Source organism: Pelodiscus sinensis, chromosome 6 (genome assembly GCF_049634645.1).
Source record: "Pelodiscus sinensis isolate JC-2024 chromosome 6, ASM4963464v1, whole genome shotgun sequence".
Lineage (NCBI taxonomy): Eukaryota > Metazoa > Chordata > Testudines > Trionychidae > Pelodiscus > Pelodiscus sinensis.
Genome location: NC_134716.1, coordinates 129,109,061 through 129,129,868, shown reverse-complemented (window position 1 = coordinate 129,129,868; position 20,808 = coordinate 129,109,061). Strand labels below are relative to the sequence as shown.

At 49.6% G+C, this 20,808-nt stretch overlaps 1 protein-coding gene across 7 annotated transcripts in view; it reads right to left on the bottom strand.

Annotated features, from left to right (window-relative positions):
• Positions 1-20,808, bottom strand: part of UNC13B (unc-13 homolog B) — a 341,091-nt gene that overhangs the window by 115,173 nt on the left and 205,110 nt on the right. For all 7 annotated transcript variants that reach the window (XM_075932833.1, XM_075932834.1, XM_075932838.1 and 4 more), the window contains 4 exons: positions 16,116-16,162; positions 12,355-12,433; positions 9,636-9,710; positions 8,869-9,088 (listed from right to left, as the gene is read on the bottom strand). In XM_075932833.1, the coding sequence (XP_075788948.1) occupies positions 8,869-9,088; positions 9,636-9,710; positions 12,355-12,433; positions 16,116-16,162 (421 nt within the window). The remainder of the gene's footprint in view (positions 1-8,868; positions 9,089-9,635; positions 9,711-12,354; positions 12,434-16,115; positions 16,163-20,808) is intronic.

Sequence of the window (20,808 nt, the reverse complement as noted above, 5' to 3'; positions counted from 1 at the left end):
CGTGCCAGGAAGGTGACTTCGACCTGTGCAGCAACAGTCCTCCACACTGCAAGGATCCTGGCCAAGGCTGGTCCAGAGCCAGTGACATCTCACTGCAGATGGCACCTTGAGGCCCACTTTCTGACCATGGGAGAGGGGTTACTACTGGGTAAGAGTGACACTGCACAGGTCAGTCAGGAAGGGGAGCACACCGCCTTCAAAGGGTGCAGCCCTGCTGCTGGGTGGGGTGTTCCAAAGTCTCCAAAGGAGACGTCAATTCCTCTGCTAGGTTGCATCTCGGGTTCTTGGTGAGTTTGGCCACTGGTACCCATGTCAGCCTCTGATTGCTTCTTCTCCAGTCTTCGTGTCCATCTACGCCGCAGCTGACAGTGAGCTTCCCAGCTAGCACTGCCTGAGCTAGTGCACTAAGACTACCAGAGTAGCTGGGGGGAGCACAGGTGTTGGCTTAGACTGTTCATCAGAGCACATACGTAGGGGGCCTGGGCAACCAGGCAGAGCTACCACCCTGCTATTTTTAGCACACCAGTTTGAGCAGAGCTAACACGTGTGTCTCCTGGAGTTGAGACGCACACTCCCACCTTCAGTGCAGACGGCACGTTAGAGACGAGGGATGACTTGGAGCCTGGGTCTCTAGAGGAAGAGCATTTGGGGTGTCCTTGCAGGAAGGTCCCACATGGTATTTTGAGCTGATCATGACAATCTCGTCTGGTCTCAGACATTACCACAGGTCGACGTGTCTTTGAAAAATCCCCTCTTACAATACTGTAGGTATGAGAGTTACCAGTATTTAGAAGGCAGTACCTTCAAAAGGTGAAGGACCCTCAGAAAGGATGGAGACTGGCTCTTATGCACCAATCACAAGCTAAGATGAGAGAAATTTTTTCACAGGCATTCAGCTACTAACTGAAACTCAAGAGACGTTCAACGTGTGCATCCTGGCCCGCCCCGCATCTCCAAACCCCAAGAGCGCTCTCCAACCAGGAGACAGCAAAGAGGGTCCCAAGACTGCAGTCCAAGGAATGGATTGGTCCTGTTAACTGCTCATAACAAGTCAGCACTAGCTAGATTGGAGCCATGAAGTAAGGGAAACACCACCGCAACCAACAGACTGGACAAGGAGAGAGTAGCAGCCTCTACAATGTATACACGAAGCCAATATGGGAGGGGTTGCAAGCACTCTGCAGGACCGGATTAGAATGCCAAGCGACTGACAAATCGGAGAACCCGTCTCCAATCAACAAGATGAAATTCAATCAAGACAAATGCAAAGTACATCACTTAGGAAGGAAAAATTAAATGTGCAAGCACAAACGGGGAAAACTGGTGAAGTCGCAGTAGAAAGCTGCTGGGGGCTTAGTGTGGATCAGAAACTGAATAGGAGTCAACAACGAGTTGAAGTTGCAAGAGAGACTAACATCATTCTGGTCTGTGTAATCAGGAGCGCTGGATGGAGGACATAATGTAACTGTCTCATGATATGCAGCACTGCTTGAGGGCTCTGCTGGGGTACTGGATCCAATTCTGGGCAATGCACTTTAGGAGAGATGTAGGTAAATGGGGGGAATTCAAGAGCACAACCAAGATGGTAAAAAAAAAGGGCTGTCCAGCAATTAAAATCCATTGTGATTAATCGTGCTATTAAATATTTCTAGAACACCAGTATCTATTTAACCAGTTTTGGATGTTTTCTACATGCTGAAATATATTGATGTCAATTGCAACACAATACAAAGTGTGTAGTGCTCATTTAATAGTTTTCTTTCAAATATCTGCACTGTAAAATGCAGACAGTATTTTTCAATGCACCTAACCCAAGCGCTGAGTGAGCTGGCTCATGCGATTGCAGAGCCATTGGCCATTATCTTTGAAAACTCGTGCGGATCGGGGGAGGTCCTAGATGACGGGAAAAAGGCAAATGTGGTCCCCATCTTTAAAAAAGAGAAAAAGGAGAATCGGGGGAGCTACACACTGGTCAGACTCACGTCAGTCCCCAAAAGAATAATGGAGGGGATCCTTAAAGCATCAGTCCCCAAACACCAGGCTGCAGCCAGGCCACGGACCTCTGGCTGCTGGGCCGCGCTGGTTTGGTGGGGCAGGGCTGGGGTACACCATGCTCGCCGTGGCGGGAGGGCTGCACAGAGCCTGACATGGCAGCATGCCAAGCTCCACGTGGCCCCCACCATGCAGGCAAGCACTCTTCTGTGGCCAGGAGGAGACCCCGCCCTGCCCGGCTTGAGACCAGAACACGCCTCTCCCAACAGCCGGGGCAGGAGGGGAGGTGCAGGGTGGCATACCCCAGCCCACGCCCCAGAGCCACTGTGACACAAGCAGCAATGCTCACCTGGTGCTGGGAAGCAGCGCAGGGCCAGGTGGGGGGGGGGGAAGCTGCTGCAGGGGGCAGCCCTGGAGGTTGGGCTCGTAGTAGGGCGGAATATAAGGGTAGGGCTGGCACTGGGGGGCTCTGGGGATGGGCCTAATATTGGGGACTGGGGGCTAGGACAGAAGGAGGCTCTTGGGGGGGTTGGGTGCAGTGGGGCTCTGGAAACAGGAGGCTGGCATTGGGAGGGTCTGGTGGTGGTGAGCTCTAATAGGCAAGAGGCTGGCACTGGGGCATTTGGGATATGGGGCTGGCACGGGGGGACCCCGAGGGGGAGAGGCAGGTACTGGGAGGAGCGTGCAGGGGACTCTGGGGTCAGCTGCTGGCGCTGGAGGTGTTGTGGGGGGGCCTCTAGGCTGTCCAGGCTGGCCTTTCAGTGGACTGGCAACATTTTATTTGCATATTCATGTATTCATCATTTGCATGATAAATATGCAAGTAAAAAGTTGCCAGTCCGACAAAAGTTTATGAATGGATTTGCCAGGCTCTGGTATCAAAAAGGTTGCGAACCACGGCCTCAAAGAATCCTCTCTGAAGCGTTTGGAAGAGGGGGAAGTGGTCAGGAACAGTCAACATGGATTCACCAAGGGCAAGTCCTGCCTGACCAACCTGATTAGCTTCTATGATGTGGTAACTGGCTCTGTGGACGTGGGGAAGTCATGGAGGTGATATACTTTGACTTTAGCAAGGCTTTTGATATGGTCTCCCACAATATTCTTGCCAGCAAGTTAAGGGAGTGGATTGGATAAATGGACGGTAAGATGGACAGAAAGCTGGCTAGACTGTCGGGCCCAACGGCTCGTGATCAACGGCTCAGTATCTGGCTGGTGGTCTGTTTTTAGCAGAGTGCCCCAAGGATCAATTCTAGCGCCATTTTTGTTCAACATCTTTATTAATTACTTGGAAGAGGGGATGGATTGCACCCTCAGCAAGTTGGCAGATGACACTAAGCTAGGAGGAGAAGTAGATGCGTGGGAGGGCAGGGATAGGGTCCAGAATGACCTAAACAAATTGGAGGATTGGGCCACAAAAAATCTGATGAGGTTCAACAAGGACAAGTGCAGAGTCCTGCCCTTGGGAGGGAAGAATCCCAAACATTGTTATAGGCTGGGGACCGACTGGCTAAGTAGCAGTTCTGCAGAAAAGGACCTGGGGATTCTAGTGGATGAGAAGCTGGAGATGAGTCAACAGGGGCCCTTGTAGCCAAGCAGGCTAATGGCATATTAGGGTGCATTAGGAGGAGCATTGCCAGCAGATCTAGAGACATGATCACTCCCCTTTATTCGGCTTTACTGAGGCCACATCTGGAGTATTGTGCCCAGTTCTGCCCCTCCCCTGCCCATTACCTAAACGATATGGACGCCTTGAAGAGAGTCCAGCAGAGGGCAACAAAAATGATTCACGGGCTGCATGATCTATGAGGAGAGCCCGAGGGATTTGGGTTTGTTTAGTCTGCAGAAGAGAAGAGTGAGGGGGGATTTGAGAGCAGCCTTCAACTTCCTGCAGGGAGGTTCCGAAGAGGCTGGAGAGAGGCTGTTCTCAGTGGGGGCAGGTGGCAGAACAAGGAGCAATGGGCTCAAGTTGTGAGGTGAATATTAGGAAAAGCAATTTCCCTAGGCGGGTGGGGAAGCACTGGGATGGGTTCCCTAGGGAGGAGGTGGAACCTCCATTCCTAGAGGTTTTTAAGTCCCAGCCTGACCAAACTCCGGCTGGGATGATTTGGTTGGGGTTGGCCGTGCTTTGCGCAGGGAGTTGGCCTTGATGGCTCCTGAGGGCTCTTCCCTCTAAGTACTGTAGTGCAAGCTCTTGATTATGCAAGTCGAACTTACTAGTGTAGAACGGTGTACAACAAATAACTGCATTCAGCAATAACACTACTTAAAACTCAGGTCCACTCTGTCCTACTTCTTATGCTGCCAATTGCTCGGACATTCCAGTTTGTTCACATTTGCAGAGAAGAATGCTGCCTGCTTCTTGTTTACAAAGTCACCTGACAGTAAGAATAGGTGTTCGACTGGCAATGCTGTAGCCAGAGTCGCAAGATATTTATATGCCAGCTGCAGAAAAGTCGTGTGTCTTCTTGTGCTTCAGAGTGGCATGGCATGCTGAGAAGCATTCTGCTACTGCATTTTATTTTAGTTGGGGGGGGGGGGGGGGAATTCAGTGACCACACAGCATTTTCTATAAACCCTGGACAGTTTCTTAACTATAAGGTCTGCTTGCTGTTGCAATGCCACTATGGTTTCCCCAACAAGTCAATGAAAGGGTATTGATTATATAAGCAACAGCACCAGTGGCAATCCCACCCCGTTAGATGTGTGAAGATGGAGAGCTCTTGCAAATGATAACATGAGCCTTTGATCTTCCCATTTTTAAGGCTGTTTTAAGGTAGTTTCAAGGCGTCTGTGTAAGAATACCCTCTCTCCCAGTGAACTAATGGCACAGTACAAAGGCCTTGAGATGCTCAGGGTCTTGCAAATGGTTTTGGACTTCCCCAACGCTCTCTCTAGGTGTCGATGCAGAAGGGAACCGAACTCCACTGGAGCCAGGATCATCACAGCTATTAGCAAAGCGCAGCAGAACAGCCCCAGCCGTTTAATGGAGCGTTTCAAGAAGGCAGAATCGGTGGTACAGAAGGCAGCTGTTCAGTAGGAGGAGAACGCTAAGAAATGATTCGGTCTCAGCACTTAAAATAGACACGGCCCTGTACAGTAAGGATATTCTTACTCATTCTGCGCAAATAATTCCAAAAACAGAATACTGGGAGCAAACGAGCGCGGCACCGTTCTGCTGCTTTATCACTGCTCAGCATGGAAATGAAATAATTGTAACTAAATGTATCCAACATACGGGACAATCCAATTTCAGAGCCAGCTTGAGGGGATGTGTGCAGAGTCTAATAAGCAAAAGTTTCCTCCTCACACAAATCTTAATTGGCTTCCAGTCTTGAAGTGAAAGCTCTCTGAAGAACTTGCAGGTGAACTTAAGATCCAGGGATCCTATGCATGGAAACCCTTCCATGAACAGATCCTCAAAAAATGCTGCTCCTCACTTTCTATGGCTGATTTCTTGTAGGAGTCAATCTATTATGGATAGGCTGCAAAAATATTTGTTGAAAGCTTAGCTATACATCAAAACTTTATGCACGTGGATATTTTCCCTCTCCTTGACTTTTATGTCTGTTCTGAGGCAATACAGCCTTCAGTGCAGATACTATTCCTGCCAGTGTTTGTATAACGTGCAATAAGGTCCCATCGTACCTAAGCACTACCACTGTGGTTCTCAACTGGTGGTCCATGGACTTTTTCTGTGGTCCACAGGAATATTGTCCAAAGTCACACAGCGTGCACAGGCACCACCGTTAGGCTGTTTTACGCCGTGTTCACGAGCACACGTCACGTCACCCATAGCGTCACCTAGGACGCAACCGCATTGTGTTGCCAGTAACTTCCATCTGAGTCTGAGCATCGGTGTAGCTGCCGCCATTATGCTGAGTGGTTTCTGTGTCGTTCGTCCTGTGCTACATGTGCGGGAGGTGGTTCATGAAAATTTTTTGATTGGCCTGGTAGTCCGGGGACTGAAACGAGTTGAGAACCACGGATCCACAAAACCTCAATACCTTTCTGGTTTGTGAGCATCAGTCCAACATGTCTTGCTTCATTAAGCAGGTACAGGAGTTTCTGGCTCAAAAGGAACAAAACCTCAAGGTAGCATCCAAAGAACAGAATTTGTTTCGTGACCCTGCTCACTACAAATCCATTTTACTTGTGTAACTTCATCCTGTAGATCTATGTGGAATTAGGTAGAACTACATTTGAAGTGCCTGCTCTCAAACTGTCAGAAGACACATTCCTGCTAAAAGAAAGCCTCACACATCTGAGCTTAACACAGCTGTGAACGTTCAAAGCCTCAAATTTATTTCATCTCAATTCTTGCTTTTCCTCCAGGAATCTCTATTAGGAGTAGCGATTAGTAAACCAGCTAGGACCTTCGCTCATTCCTCAACCTCAGCCTATACCCTATCTAATGTTGGCCAAAAGCACGGGATACTGAGAAACTCATGAGCAAGCCTTTTCATGGGAGACTTTTCAGCCCTCGTACCTGTGTCCTAATCTCAACCATACAGCTAAACACTATGCCACATCACCACCACTCCACTTTCTCTGCAGCTTCTCCTGTCTGTCCCCTCCTCTTCTTGATATTATGTTCAACACCTTGAATTCTCCTCCTATCGTCCGCACTAGGGCACAGGAATTCCACGTCCACTCTCCGGTTTGCCCATCAGCCAGGTCTACCCTGGGCCAGTGACCTTTAAACAAAATCCACGGAATCCACGTGACTTCTCCACATGGGTCCTTGCTAAACATAGTAATTTTACTCCCCACCTAAATGTCTGCTGATTTCCAGCTCGCTGCCCTTGGCCACCGCTCCCCGCACAGTCGCATTCATGGAAGTACCACACATGTTGGGTCTGTCTACACTGCCCCCCAGCTCAGAACACCGGGGTGTGAATTCTACTCAGAGTCCTGTACTGCAACTACCCTGTTTGGACCCTGCGAGGGGCAACACAAAGAGGTCCTAGCTCCTTCAAATAGGGCAACATTAATGCAAACTAGGCATGGGCAGCTGGGGCTAATGGAGGTAGGATCCTGACCCACCCACAGCCCTGCCCCCACCATGGAGGGGAAGAGCACATGAGCCCCTGCATCCCGCGGAGAGCGAAGTGGCCATGGCACGAGCCGGCTGGAGCCTCCCTGCCCCAGGGCACTGAGGAGGGAGGCAGTGGCATGGCCCGAACGGGCACTCCAGGGCAGCAACACTCTGCCCCCAGAACACCTACAGCAGGAGTTCTGGGGCTGAGTGTGGGCGGGGCCAGGCTGGTCCTTCCCCCACCGGAGCTACTGGACTCCAGAGAACCTAGGAGCATTTCAGCTTGTGCTTGCAGTGCTCACAAGGGCAGGTCCAGCACCGCACTTAGGTACACACTGCTACTCACCCCCCACGTCCCACACGCAGGGCGGGGAGACAGCCTTCGACTTTGATATGAGGTGGCCCAAGGGAAGTGAGTAACATCCCCCCCCCCCATGTTTGAACCCCTGGATTTTATATTTGAGATCTGCTTAAAGCACCTGCCTTAACTGCACTGGAGTCTGTGCTGCTCCCAGCTTTCCCTTTGGAGAAGGCAGGGTGATCAAGTTAACTGGCAGATCGTTAGAGCATCATGAAAACATTGCCGGGCACGCCACTCACAACAGAGGGGGGAAAACCTGCATTTGGACCTCTGCTGTTAAACTTCTCACAAATATTCTCCGAAAAGGGGTGAACAGGGAGGTGGCAAAATGTGCAGATACAAAACTACTCAAAATAGTCAAGTCCAAAGCCAATTGCGAAGAGTTACAAAGGGATCTCACAAAACTGGGGGCCTGGGCAACACAAGGGCCGATAGAATTCAGTGCTGATAAATCCAGTCATGCACATGGAAAAATATAATCCCAACTGTACGTACAAAAATGATGGGGCTGAAAATAGCGGTCACCACTCAAGAATGAGACCTTGGAATCACTGTGGATAGCTCTCTGAAAACATCTGCTCAATGTGCAGTGACAATCCAAAAAACTAACAACATTGGGAATCGTTAGGAAAGGAATAGAGAAGACAAAAAAAATCTCCTATTGCCTCTATATAAAGTCATGGCATGCCCACATCTTCAATAACGCGCACAGATCTCGTCACCCCATCTGAGAAAAGATCTACTGGATTTGGAAAAGGTACAGAAAGGGCAACAGAAGAGATGAGGGGTAAAAACAGCTTCCATGTGAGGAGAGATTAACAAGACGGGGACTTTTCAGCTTGTAGAAGAAATGACTAAGGGTGGAGGGATATGTTAGAGATACAGAAAACCATGAACTACATGGAAAAATAGACTAAGGAAATGTTATTTATTCCTTCACCAATATAACTCAAGGAGCTCACCCAATGAAGTTTACAGGCAGCAGATTTAAAACAAAACAAAACCTGCGGAACTCTGCCAGGAGATGGTGGAAAGGCCCAAACTATGACGGGGCTCCAAAAAGAACAAAAGAAGTTCCAGGAGGATCTACTAGCCAGAATGGGCAGGGATGGTGTCCCTAGCCTCTGACATGGGATACAGCGCCTACGTCTAGAGAGATCCTAGCATAGCCCTATTGCTATGGGATACCGGCGTCGAGTCCACCTCTCTCCCCCCTCCTGGAAGCAGGCAGTGGTGACGGGCAGAACAGCCCCAGCACAGAGCACAAGCTGCAAGTCCCAGTTATTTCAGCACACAGGCTGTCATTGTAATAGAAGGAGAGACGCTCCCCCCGTCCTCCGAATAGCGCGAATCCAACCCCACCGTCAGCTCAGCCGGGGGGAGATGAAGGACTTGCTGGGAAACGGCTCTTTCCCAGTGCCCTCCCCTGCCCTGTCCCGCCCACCCCACGCTCCAAGGGTGACAGGGGAACCCCACTCACTCTGTAAGCAGTCGGCGTTGAGCAGGTCTTGGCACTTCTCGTGACACTTGACCCCACACTCGGTGCAGCGCATGCCCTGCCGGGCAATGCCCCACAAGAGCCCTTCACACTCGTAGCAGTACGTGGGCGTCGTCGCTGTCCACACCTCAAAATTGTGAGGGGTTGTGCTGGAGATCGGGTAAATTAAGGCTTGCAGGGTCTTCTTGTAGACATGCGATTTCTGCAATACAAGAGCACACGGGAAGCCATGTCTGCAGCTGGAATGCTGCTCACTTGCCCTGCTCAGCAGGAGAGCTTGATCTAGGGCTGACGGGGCTGTTCCTACGGGAGTGGATCACTCTTCTTGAACGAAAGAGAAACGGCCAAGATGAAATCCTCAGCACTTAGGCAGGCAGAGGCAGCCAAGCATGCTAACCCCAGGACCGAGCAGAAATGACGTGCAGAAAACACCCTTTTAAAATCAGTTTTGCAGTTACTTGGAACGAGCCACAACGAATGCCGTTCTGAGAGCCAAGCAGGCAGGTCTGTGCGTAATGGGACCCTACAGAAGAAACTTGCACTCAGAAGCCCTTCGCTCATGAAGAGACCCCTAAATGCTACAGTGTATGCGCCACAAGTTTAAAGAACCCAAGTAATTCAGCTGCTTTGCATCTACACTGAGTCCTGCAGTGCTCACTGGATACGCGGAGCACCATCTGAACGTTCACAGAACCGAGCCCCCGTTCCTTTATTTACAACAAGCCCTGGGGAACTGAAACTCTACTTACCAGCTCCTCGTCCTTAAGAGACGTTCTCGTGGCCATTGCGGAGGTAATTCCCGCCTTCCTGGACTGAACCAGCGACTGAGAAGGGAAAGCACACACAAATTGATAGGCGGGCACATACTTGTACAGTGCAAAGAATCGGTCACCAGCAAGGTTCTGAACAGAAAGTCTACACAAGTCAACAGCCCTCTGCCACATTTAGCTAATGGCAAAGCTCCTTCTCCCAGAAAGCGCCAGGATGTGCCCACTCAATACCTAAAACTCATTAACAGTTGGTTTCCTTCTGCCCCAACCCACTTTGTTTTGGAGAGTTTTACTATTGTCCCCTGTACGAAGTGCACATGAAAACTGGATTCTCTCCTGCATCCGTGTAATAGATAAGGGTTACGCAGCGTTCTAAACTCATACTCCAACTTCTACAATCACATTTATCAGCATCACCACCTACAGAAAGCGCCACACAGCGATGGCCGGACGAGGGCAGCATGACGGTGGCCAACTAAAACTCTGGATGGTTTGATGGGATAACATGATCTTGGCAACTAAGTGACCTTTCAGTATCAGTGGTAAATAGGCCATTAGTGGGATGATAGGAGTTGCTATAGAGAACTTTTTTCTGGGTGTCTGGCTGGTGAGTCTTGCCCTCATGCTCAGGGTTCAGCTGATCGCCATATTTGGGGTCAGGAACCAATTTTCCTCCAGAGTAGATTGGCAGAGGCCCTGGAGGTTTTTCACCTTCATCTGTAGCATGGGGCACAGATCACTTGCTGGAGGATTCTCTGCATCTTGGGGTCTTTAAACCATCATTTGAGGACTTCAATATCTGAGATCTAGGTGAGAGGATTATTCCAGGAGTGGGTGGGTGAGATTCTGTGGCCTACACTGTGCAGGGGGTCAGACTAGATGATCATAATGGTCCCTTCTGACCTTAAAGTCTAGGAGTTGTGGGGTTGGAATGGCAGTGTATGTTTACATGAGGAATGTTGAAATTTATTTCCTCACGTAAACACGTAGCCGCTGATAATGTCAGCGATTGCACACGGGGAGCCAGGGCGTGCAGGGATGGGGGACAAGGAGCTGGTGTGCACCAGGAGCTGGCTTTGCGCCCTACACATACTGGGAGCCTGCAGGTAACCATGAAGGTTAACCGCTCAGGCACACCAGTTAACTGTGTGCACGGTTACACTTTCACATCCCTAGCTTGAATGTGTCTGTGTCTCAGTCCGTGGCCATCTCTGAAGATAATGGACACACCCCTTCCCAGAGCAGCTACCTTCACATTACAAATTAGGGAGGGGCAGCCATCAATTTTTTTCAATTACTGTTTTTCAGCACCTGCTCCCAGCATCTAACCACTCTCTAAAAGGCTAGGAAACAGGCTAGTCCAGCTGTACGAAAGCAGAGAAGGAGAAGAGCGAAGACATTGCTGATTCTCACGAAACCAGCCAGCCCACTCAGAGGCCTTCTTTTACTCTCATTTATGACGCCTGAAGGAAGACTGAGACTGTTCATTGAGTCAGTGATGTGGCGGGCCAGAGCGTGGCATCCTCATGCACCGTGGTACGGCACAACTCAAAACAAGCAGCAAAAAGCAGTGGAGGGGAGGTTAAAAAAAAATCTTGATTTTGGGTAGAGATGTGGTGGACAGTTTTTAGCTCCACTTACCATAGCCTGAAGAGAGAGAGTGAAAGCATACAAAAGAAGTACAACAGGTTAATTCATACAGAGTTTCCAGGAATACAAGCCATTAGTAAGACACCTGTCAGATGACAGACGTACAAACCAAATTCTCTGTCTTTTCATAGAATACGTTTAGATATCAGTGCCTGGAGGCTAGCGATTTCACACCTTCTCCTAAGCATTACTGAATTAGCTGTACCTCATATAATATTCAACACCACCCATAAAAGTTGTACTCATCTGACATGCCCTCGATGCAAGAAAGCTAGCTGACCTCACTGTGTGTGCGGTTTCTATCGGAATACATAACGGTGTGCGAACAGGTTTTAGTGATGGGAAGAGTGTTTAACATTCAAGTTGCACGACACTGTCTTTGCACAGACACTAAGACATGGAAGGCAGATTTATTTCTCTTTAACAGTCTCAGCACATATCAGAATAGCTGTTTTCATTTTTAACCATGATTTGAGTAAAAAATTATCAAATACATTGTTGCACAAGAATTAAACACTTCTAAAAGTCCTCTTTAAATACTCACTCGAAATAAATCAAAGAAGAAAAACTGTCTGAAAAAACACATTTAATTCTGATCAAGATTTTTTCAGATCGCAAATGTTAATTCAATACATAACTGCTTACAGGTAGACTACTAACTGTCTGCATGATAATGAAGTGAACACTGGTCTCTAGTATCTGGGATTAGAAACCAGACTCTTAACAAATCAACTGGCATAGCAGGAACCAGAGGGCCAGTTTTCAGTAAAGATTGGTAGAGAAAAAGCAAACCTTTCTTTTCACATCCATAGTAAGGTGAAAGTTTTACATTCAGGCTAACCAGGAAACATAACTCTGTGTAAAAAGGTCACTGGTTGTCCAATCCAAATTCATCAGGAACCTAGCTACAGCTGAACTCGACTAACTTATCTAAAGTTTATTTAAAATAATTGGACACTTAAAATTGACTGGAGTACTAAAGAGCACTGCACCCCAAGACACAAAGTCACTACAGCAATGATGACATTCGTAGAAAGAAAAATCTTACCAAATCACTGACAAGTGGAACTGGTTTCTTTTTACGTAGATCAGGCATGCTGTCAATGCCATAGAGACCACCTGCAGGCCTGGAAGCAGGGGGAAATGTGTTAACAAGCTCACAGAAATGGAAGAGTAAGATCTCCTGTCACAAATCATCCTGCAGAAGCCAGACATGACCTATAGCAAATATTGATCCATCTACTAATAAAGTAATGTAAACAGAAGGACTCAATTTTGAGACAAAGGATTAATGCAACAAAACGTGACTCGGTAACAAACAGAAAACGCTACAGAAGCAAATGAATAACCTTGTTCATCCCAAATGCTAAGAATCACTCTGCTTTCTTTTGGTACATTTGCATCCACAATTTACTTCTGGTATTTTGTGCCGCATTTCATAAAAGTTCTCAGAAGTTTGGAAACCATGCTGGCCGCCACTGTCTCCCTTCCCTGCCCCCTCATTCAACCAGTTTCTCTCTTCTTCAGAAAAAAATTCTCATGTTTTGATAAAGGAAATTCCAGAAGTAATCACACAAAATTGTGGCAGCAACACTTCAACCTCTAGACCAGGGTTACTCAACACTTGGCCTGCGGGCCAGCCGTTTGTTGACAGCCCGCAGTGTGGTGTGGGTTTGCGCAGGGTTCAACACATAGCCTGCAGGTGGGAGCCAAAATAAAGAGTCGTCAATAGAATAGTCTTCTGTTGAGATGCGTTTTAGTAGTTAAATTCCTGGACTGTCATTGCACATTAACAGTGCTGTCATATGGGTGGAAATACTATTGCGTTTTATTAATATCAGCAGAACTGACTTAAATGGGCCATGTGTGTCGGTGTAGTCTTGCCTTAATCTTTGTATTCATGCCCATTAGTGTGAAATAAGTCACTTGCATATATTTGCATGTACATGCAACCACACTTAAGTTGCGGCCCTTGGCATGTAATGTGAGTATCGGTGTGGCGCCCGGGCTTCCAAAGTTGAGTAGCCCTGCTCTAGACAGACACGCACTGTTCACTCTAACTCCAGCCTCCTGTCACACAAACACTTACCCCTTTTTTGTGTATCCGCCGGGATTCAGGAATTTCAAATATTGCTATGGTGTGAGAGAGGGGTAGATAAGGGGGGCAAGTATCTAAGGGAGAATGACCAGCCTACAGGTCTGAGGAAGTGGGCTGTGCCCACGAAAGCTCATGATACTATTTAAATATATTTGTCAGTCTCTAAGGGTCTGGCTACACTGCTACCCTAGTTCGAAGTAGAGTGGCTAATGTAGGCATTCCAACTTGCAAATGAAGCCCAGGATTTAAATATCCCAGACTTCATTTGCATGTTCCTGGGCGCTGCCATTTTTAAATGCCTGGTAGCTCGAACTACCTGCCCACGGCTACACGCTGCACGGGCCAGGTAGTTCGAATTAAGAGAGTTAATTCGAACTACCGTCACTCCTCATTGTGCTTTCCGTGGAAACCAGAGCGATTCCCTTGGCCTCCTTGGCAGCACTCAGGCCTTGTCTACACCGAGAGAAGGCTGACTTTGTTCAGTCGATTTTCTAGCACCCGACTGTGAAGTCGAAGGTGCACGAGTTCAGCAGACTGCATCCCCAGGAGGGTGGCTACTTCTGAAGTGGACAGCAACCCCGCAGTTCCTGGCCCTCCTTTGTGTTCTGGGTTGCGCTCCCAGGGCCCAATACAGTGCACTGGACGGATCTGGGTACATGTCGGCAGCAGCCCATACAACACTCATCTCCTCCCTCCACTCCTGCCCGCCTCCGCTTGCAAGCAACATCTTCCTGTGCCTTTTCCCCCGGGTATCCGTGCAGACGCTATAGCAGGGTAAGCAAGGCACTGCTGGGTGGCCCAGGCGTAGCCTCTCTCCGCCATGCCCTGAATCTCCTGGCCCAGGTATCTGGCCTGCGGTGGAGAGCTCTGCTGTGGGCCAGAAAACAGGAAGCAGCAGGCCACTGGTTCTCCAGCCCTGTCCTGGAGGTCTGGCTACCCAGATCTCTGAGACCAAGTCTCTGCTTCCTTCAAACTTCTTGCTAGCTCTTCTTGTGCCTTTACAACACGTATGGCTGTTTTAGCATATACAAGGGGGGAATCTAAGAAGAACATCAGAACAGCCACACTGAGTCAGATCAAAAGTCCATCCGGCCCTGCGTCCTGTGTGTCCACAGTGGCCAATGCCAGGTGCCCCAGAGGAGGGAACAGAACAGGAAGCGATCCCTCCCCTGCCGTCCATTCCCAGAATCAATACACTGGTTCGGAGCTACCTGTGATCGGTATTCACACCCTTCCAACCTGAGCGCTCTCACTGCATCTCTCGATGGGGGGAACACAGGATATAAATCACAACAGGGCTGCACATCACACTTCTGGGGGGACCGTGCTAAATGACTGATTTTGTCAGACAGAAGTTTAAGTTTTGTAGACGAGTACCAATCTCCTTTAACACACATTCTTTCCAATCAGAAATTAGCACAAACAGAGTAATTTCTAGCCATCACTCAGGCCAGCAAATTGTCTTCCATGTCTGAACTGCTTTATTTGTCATTCCAACGCTGTGTTAACAAGCGAGTGGAAGGTGTTGTTTAGAGTTAGAACAAATCACTATCTTCCGCTACTGATAATTGCCACTTCTCCACCAACCTCTTCAGCAGAGTCTTGGGCTCCTTTGGAAGGCAGCAGGTTGCTAGGCAGCGCTAAACTACGGCAGGTGTGGCAAGACACTACCCATGGCCAAGCCAATGCTGCAAACCAATTGCTAGAAAAAGAAGAGCTGCAGAACAAAGCCTTATGCCATTTACCTTCATAGCCTAAGAAAACCTGTTTCAATGCCCTGCTATCCCGTTTACACACAGGGAGAATCAATATCGGGCTGAGATTTCAGGACAACACTGCCTCTGCACACCATGCCCAAAGGCAAGAGGAGAGAATGGAAAAACCCAAGCAAAGCCATACGTTTCTATCCGAAGAGCATTCACAGCAAATCATCAAGCCATGGGTAAGGGGGTCCACATCTTTATCCTGGAGAAACTCGAATTCGTTACGAAGAAGCTACAGCAGGATGTCCATTATGCAAAGTGTCACACTGACTTGACGTGTAATCACAATGTCCCAGTTGCTGTGGCTGGCACACTGGCGGGAACAAACCAACCCATCTCACACGGATGCGTCCGGATTAACAGTTGGGGCCATGACTTAACAAGAGCGATTTTGCAAAGCTTTGCGGAGCCCCTCCAGTTTGGCATTACTGCACTTCGAGCATGGTTGCTCCACATTCTTTAATTCCATTTTTTTCAGGAAGACAAGGCATCTGAACACAAATAGCATTTGTTCAACATTTATCTGAAGATGCTGGTTTTACCCTCTCATGTAGCCAGGAACGGGGCTGACTCCAAGAACATGAAGCCCCCCGCTGAGGTTTTAAACCCTTTAACCATTGTAATTTGGACCAAAAGGACTAGAAATACGTATTACAACCATACCCATCTTTAGCCATCCCTACATAGTACTCGAGGGTGGGTCTCGACATGAATAGCTGCACAGTGCACACACTGGCTGTGCTGGGTTCCTCTCCATTTGGATGGAGGCTGTGAAACACCACACCCCGCCCTTGGGAATGGAATGGCTGAAGTGTTACAAGCAGAAGAGAACCATCCAAAGCCATTTGCTGATGGCACGTTGCTCGAACTTTTGCTTAAGTGAAATGAGAAACAAAACACTGCGAAACAGTAACAATGGAAAACTAAGAAGTCCAAAAGCCCACTTACCCTTCTTTGAACCAAGGTGGTTTTGACGGATCTCCATCATCTTGACCCTTAAATAACGAAAGAGAAACCAAGTTAGCTTCCCAGAGAAGAGACCCTGAACTAACTCGGCAGGGTACGGTTTGGGGAGAGGTGGAATGGAGCACACGTCATGCAGGTCAATGCACACAAACACTCCATTTCCAGAAGCACCTCAAAATGACTGCAGCAAGGCGGGACAGGTCATGGGGATACACAAACGGTTGATGGAATCTCATCAAACACCTAAAGGGAGGACCAAAAGAGCCTGTTCAGTGCACCTCCCCTTGCCAAAGGAGTCTCAGAAGAGCAACTCCAGCCTTCCCCAGCCAGCCAAAGAATTCCTTACCGCTCTAGACCACCAAGGGTACAGTCATATTTTAATCCTATTGATTAAAATGGGCTGTAAGAAATGCACAAGGAGGGACAGAATGAAGCTAGAGACATACGCAACCTTGATTTACTTAGCAAGGGACAATGTACTTAGCTTCCTATTGTCCTTTATTCATGCACCAATCAAAAGGCCTTCCTTAGCCACAAAACAAAGCCTTCCGTTTGCTGTTCCAGCTCCGCCTTTAGGGTCATGTGTAAAAGCTTTGCCCTCCACTGGGTACCCAGGGACACCCGCTTTTCACCAGGTGCCCAGCGGAGAGCCAGGACAGCTGCCAGCCCTCGGCACAAGTGTTCAGGGTCACATCTGGCACATGTCAGTTCAAGCCACAGTGTAGGAACATACATTCGTGGGCAAACTGGCATTTCACTATGCTGCTTGGACTCTTTAAAAATGCCTCCATGGAATGAGGCAAGAACTGAAAAACATGTAACTATTGAGTGTGCGTGAAGAGCCCGGTGGGGCGCGGTGCAGACGCTACGCTGCTCACTGTAAGGAGAGCTGGAGAAGGAGGGGCGCCTTCCTGCCTCTTGCTAAGCGACACTCGGGGTTCATGGGAAGGTTGCCAGGAATCCAATTTATGACCAGGACGCCTGGTGGGGAAGGGACCCTGCTGGTTCCCGTCAGCACCTGCTGACCAGGCTGCTACGAGCCTGGTCTGCAGCCCAGTGGGGCTAAAACAGGCTCTCGCAGATCCCAGAAGTGGCCCCATGTCCCTCTGCCTCCTGAGATGAGGCTGCCCAAGGGAGCTCTGGGAGCCATTCCCACCCCAAGCACCAGCTCCTCAGCTCCCACTGGCCAAGAGCTGTGGTGGCACCTGCCAGTGCACAGTGCACAAGTCACCCTGGCCCCTGCCTAGGTGCCTGGTGTGCCAGCGACTTGCGGGAATCACCTGGGCCTACTAGCCAGAGCCTGCACCCCAAGCGCTCTTCTGCACCCTAATTCCCAGAGCCTGCACGCCACCCCCCTTGCCAGGCCTGAGCCCCTCCCAGAACCCACACTCCATCCCCCACACCCGTCGCAGCCCTGAGCCTCCCCCTGTACCCAAACTCCCTCCCACAACCTGACCCTTGCACCCTTTCCCACAGTCCAACCCCTGCCCCAGCCCTGAGCCTCCTCCCCCCAAATCCCCTTCCCACACCCAAACCCCCTCCCAGAACCCACACTCCATCCCCCCCCCCCCCCCCGGTCCCAGCCCTGAGCCTCCCCCTGCACCCTTTCCCACACTCCAACCCCCTGTCCCAGCCCTGAGCCCCGCCCCGCACTCTGAACACTTCTGCTGCAGCCTGGAGTCTCCTCCTGCAGCTCTTATCCCTGGCCAGTGCCCAAACCCCAACCCAGAGCTCCCTCCCACACCCTGAATGCTTCAGTTTTGGCCTTATCCCAGCACCTACACCCCTAGTTGGAGCCCTTCCCCCCAGCCCCAGGGGATGGGACCTCAAGAGGCAGCGCAGGGAAAGAGGGCAGCAACCCGGCCTCATGCCCTTCCAGAACTTCATCTGCAAAGCCGAGAGTAGTTTGTGAGGTAAGAGTGGGAAATGTGGAATAAGAGACCAGCACAGCTAAGAGCGACTAGGTATGATTCTAGGTTGTATCAACAGGTGTGTTGTAAGCAAAACTCGTGAAGTCATTCTGCCGCTCTACTCTGCACTAGTTAGGCCTCAGCTGGAGTACTGTGTCCAGTTCTGGGCGCCACATTTCAAGAAAGATGTGGAGAAATTGGAAAGGGTCCAGAGAAGAGCGACAAGAATGATTAAAGGTTTAGAGAACATGACCTATGAAGCCAGGCTTCATGAACTGGGCTTGTTTAGTTTGGAAAAAAGAAGATTAAGGGGGGACATGAGAGCGGTGTTCAAATATCTAAAAGGGTGTCTCAAGGAGGAAGGAGAAAATTTGTTCCTCTTGGTTTCTGAGGACAGGACAAGGAGTAATGGGCTTAAAGTGCAGCAGGGGAGGTTTAGATTGGACATTAGGAAAAAATTCCTAACTGTCAGGGTGGTCAAATATTGGAATAAATTGCCAAGGGAGGTGGTGGAATCTCCCTCTCTGGAGATATTTAAGAACAGGTTAGATAGACATCTGTCAGGGATGGTGTAGACGGAGCTTGGTCCTGCCTTGAGGGCGGGGGGCTGGACTCGATGACCTCTCGAGGTCCCTTCCAGTCCTATTATTCTATGATTCTATGATTCTATGACTGCCTGAGGTGAGAGCCAGACTGGCTGGCCGCACACACCCCACTTTACCGACAACCACCACCTAAGTGTGGTCAGTATCTTCCGGAGCTGGAATGAGGCTCAAGTCGACCAGGCCCTTCTCTCTCCAAGTGGGTGTCCTCCCCAGACTCCCCATCGACAAGAAGGGACAGCTGTCAGCACACTGACTCCCCTCAACTAATGGATTAAAAAGAGGAGGGCGCAGCACCAGGAAGGATGGTCCTTCTCTCCCTCTCCTGTGGTCACCACATAGACATCATGGGCAATCACATCCTCCTACAAGCCCTCCGTGGAAGATCTGAAGTCACATAGAAAACCCCGTTTGAATCATCCACCTCTCAGGAGCAAAAAGTCCCATTTCCTTACCATTGTTTATTATTTCTGGATCTCCACTGGTGTGCATGACAGTCTAGACAGAAAACAAGACTCCGACCCTGAAAAGCATGCAATCTACCTTGGCTTGAACAGATCAGACAGGATGGAGGGAATTGCTGCAAGAAAATCACAGACTAGTACCTAAGGGGCCATCACGTCCAGTCCCCTGCACTTGCAGCAGCACTAAGCACCATCTAGACCATCCCTGACAGGCGTCTGTCTAACCTGCCCGTAAATATCTCCAGCCATGGAGATACTACAGTTCAGACTGTTCAAATTAAGTCTGGCACACACCAATATATCTATCTGCGAAATATAGGTTGAACCTCCCTGGTCTGGCACCCTTGGGACCCAAGACGTCCCAAACTAAGCAATTTGCCAGACCAGGGGAAGTTAGGCTTCCAGGCTCTCCCGGGGCTCCCCTCCTGGCTGCCGCCCCAGCAGAATCCGGAGGCCTGACCTCCTCCGGCCCACCTGCCTGGATCTGCTGCTTCTGAACAGCTTGTGAGGCTCTGCTCCCAGGGTTCCCCAAGCCGGTGCGGGGGTAGCAGCTGCTCCCGGGGTTCCCTGCACCCGGCCCCATGCAAGGCAGCAGCCACTCTTGGGGCTCTCTGTCCCTACCCCACTACAGGGTGGCAGTCACTCCCGGTGCTCTCTGCTCCCAGGTCATTGGTCCTACAGGCTGCCACTGACTAGACCAGCTGTCGCTCTCAGCCTTTGTGGCCGGGGCTCTCTGGTCTATCAATATCTGTGGCCCTGCTGGATCACGGACATTGCTGGACCACAGAATCCCAGACGGGAGAGGTCCAACCTGTACACAATTGTCAAGTTTTGAAGAACAAGCAGGAGACATAAGTTTTAAGCACCACTAAATGGGAAGATCAATGGAGTTTCCTCAGATATCTTGGAGCATCTGTGGAGGGGAAGGAGCATTCCTCTGAGGGGGCGTTACCCGATGAAACCAGGCCCTCAACCCTGCCTGAGCAGAGCCTGGCTTCTCCATGCCCACTGAGGAGATCTGGAAACGCCTAGTGAGGACACCTGGGGCCAGTGGCCATCTAGAGAACAATATTAACTGATATTTCCCTTCAAAGCCGAGAAACAGCATATGGGAATAATTCTCGCACTTTTCCCATAAGCTTCAAGAGAAGATGGAATAAAGAACGTAGCTATTAAATCAAATAGGGTCGTCAAACCTTGCTGAAACTATCAATTTATTGCTCATGTAGCAGTAACATGGGGAAAAAAAGTAATTTTTCCACTGGCCACAATGACCAAATCCAACACCAATTCACTGTTTATTGCTGAAAAGAACTTCAGATACAGAGAATGGTAGGAAATGTACTGAGTCGCTCAGCTGAGGCCCGCTAACTATACATTTGCCAGTTTGAGAGATTAACACACTAGCAAAATACTGCCCAGAATATTTAATATTTCTAAAATCTTCCCCACCTCAAGGGCCAACTTGTGCTCCCAGATGAGTGCCCGGCTTTCACTAACAGCAAAGGAAGCTACCACAACGACGCACAGGTGCACAGACACGGCCACTGCACTCGCTGGGACTGGGAGCTGCATTTCCTGTGTTAGGATCAGTAGAAGTTAGGTGTACCCCAGGAGATGCTACCTAAGCAGGAGTGTGTTCCTAACATCACAACATTCCCTACAGCAGCTAGTGCCATTTTGCAGAGAGCCACACTGG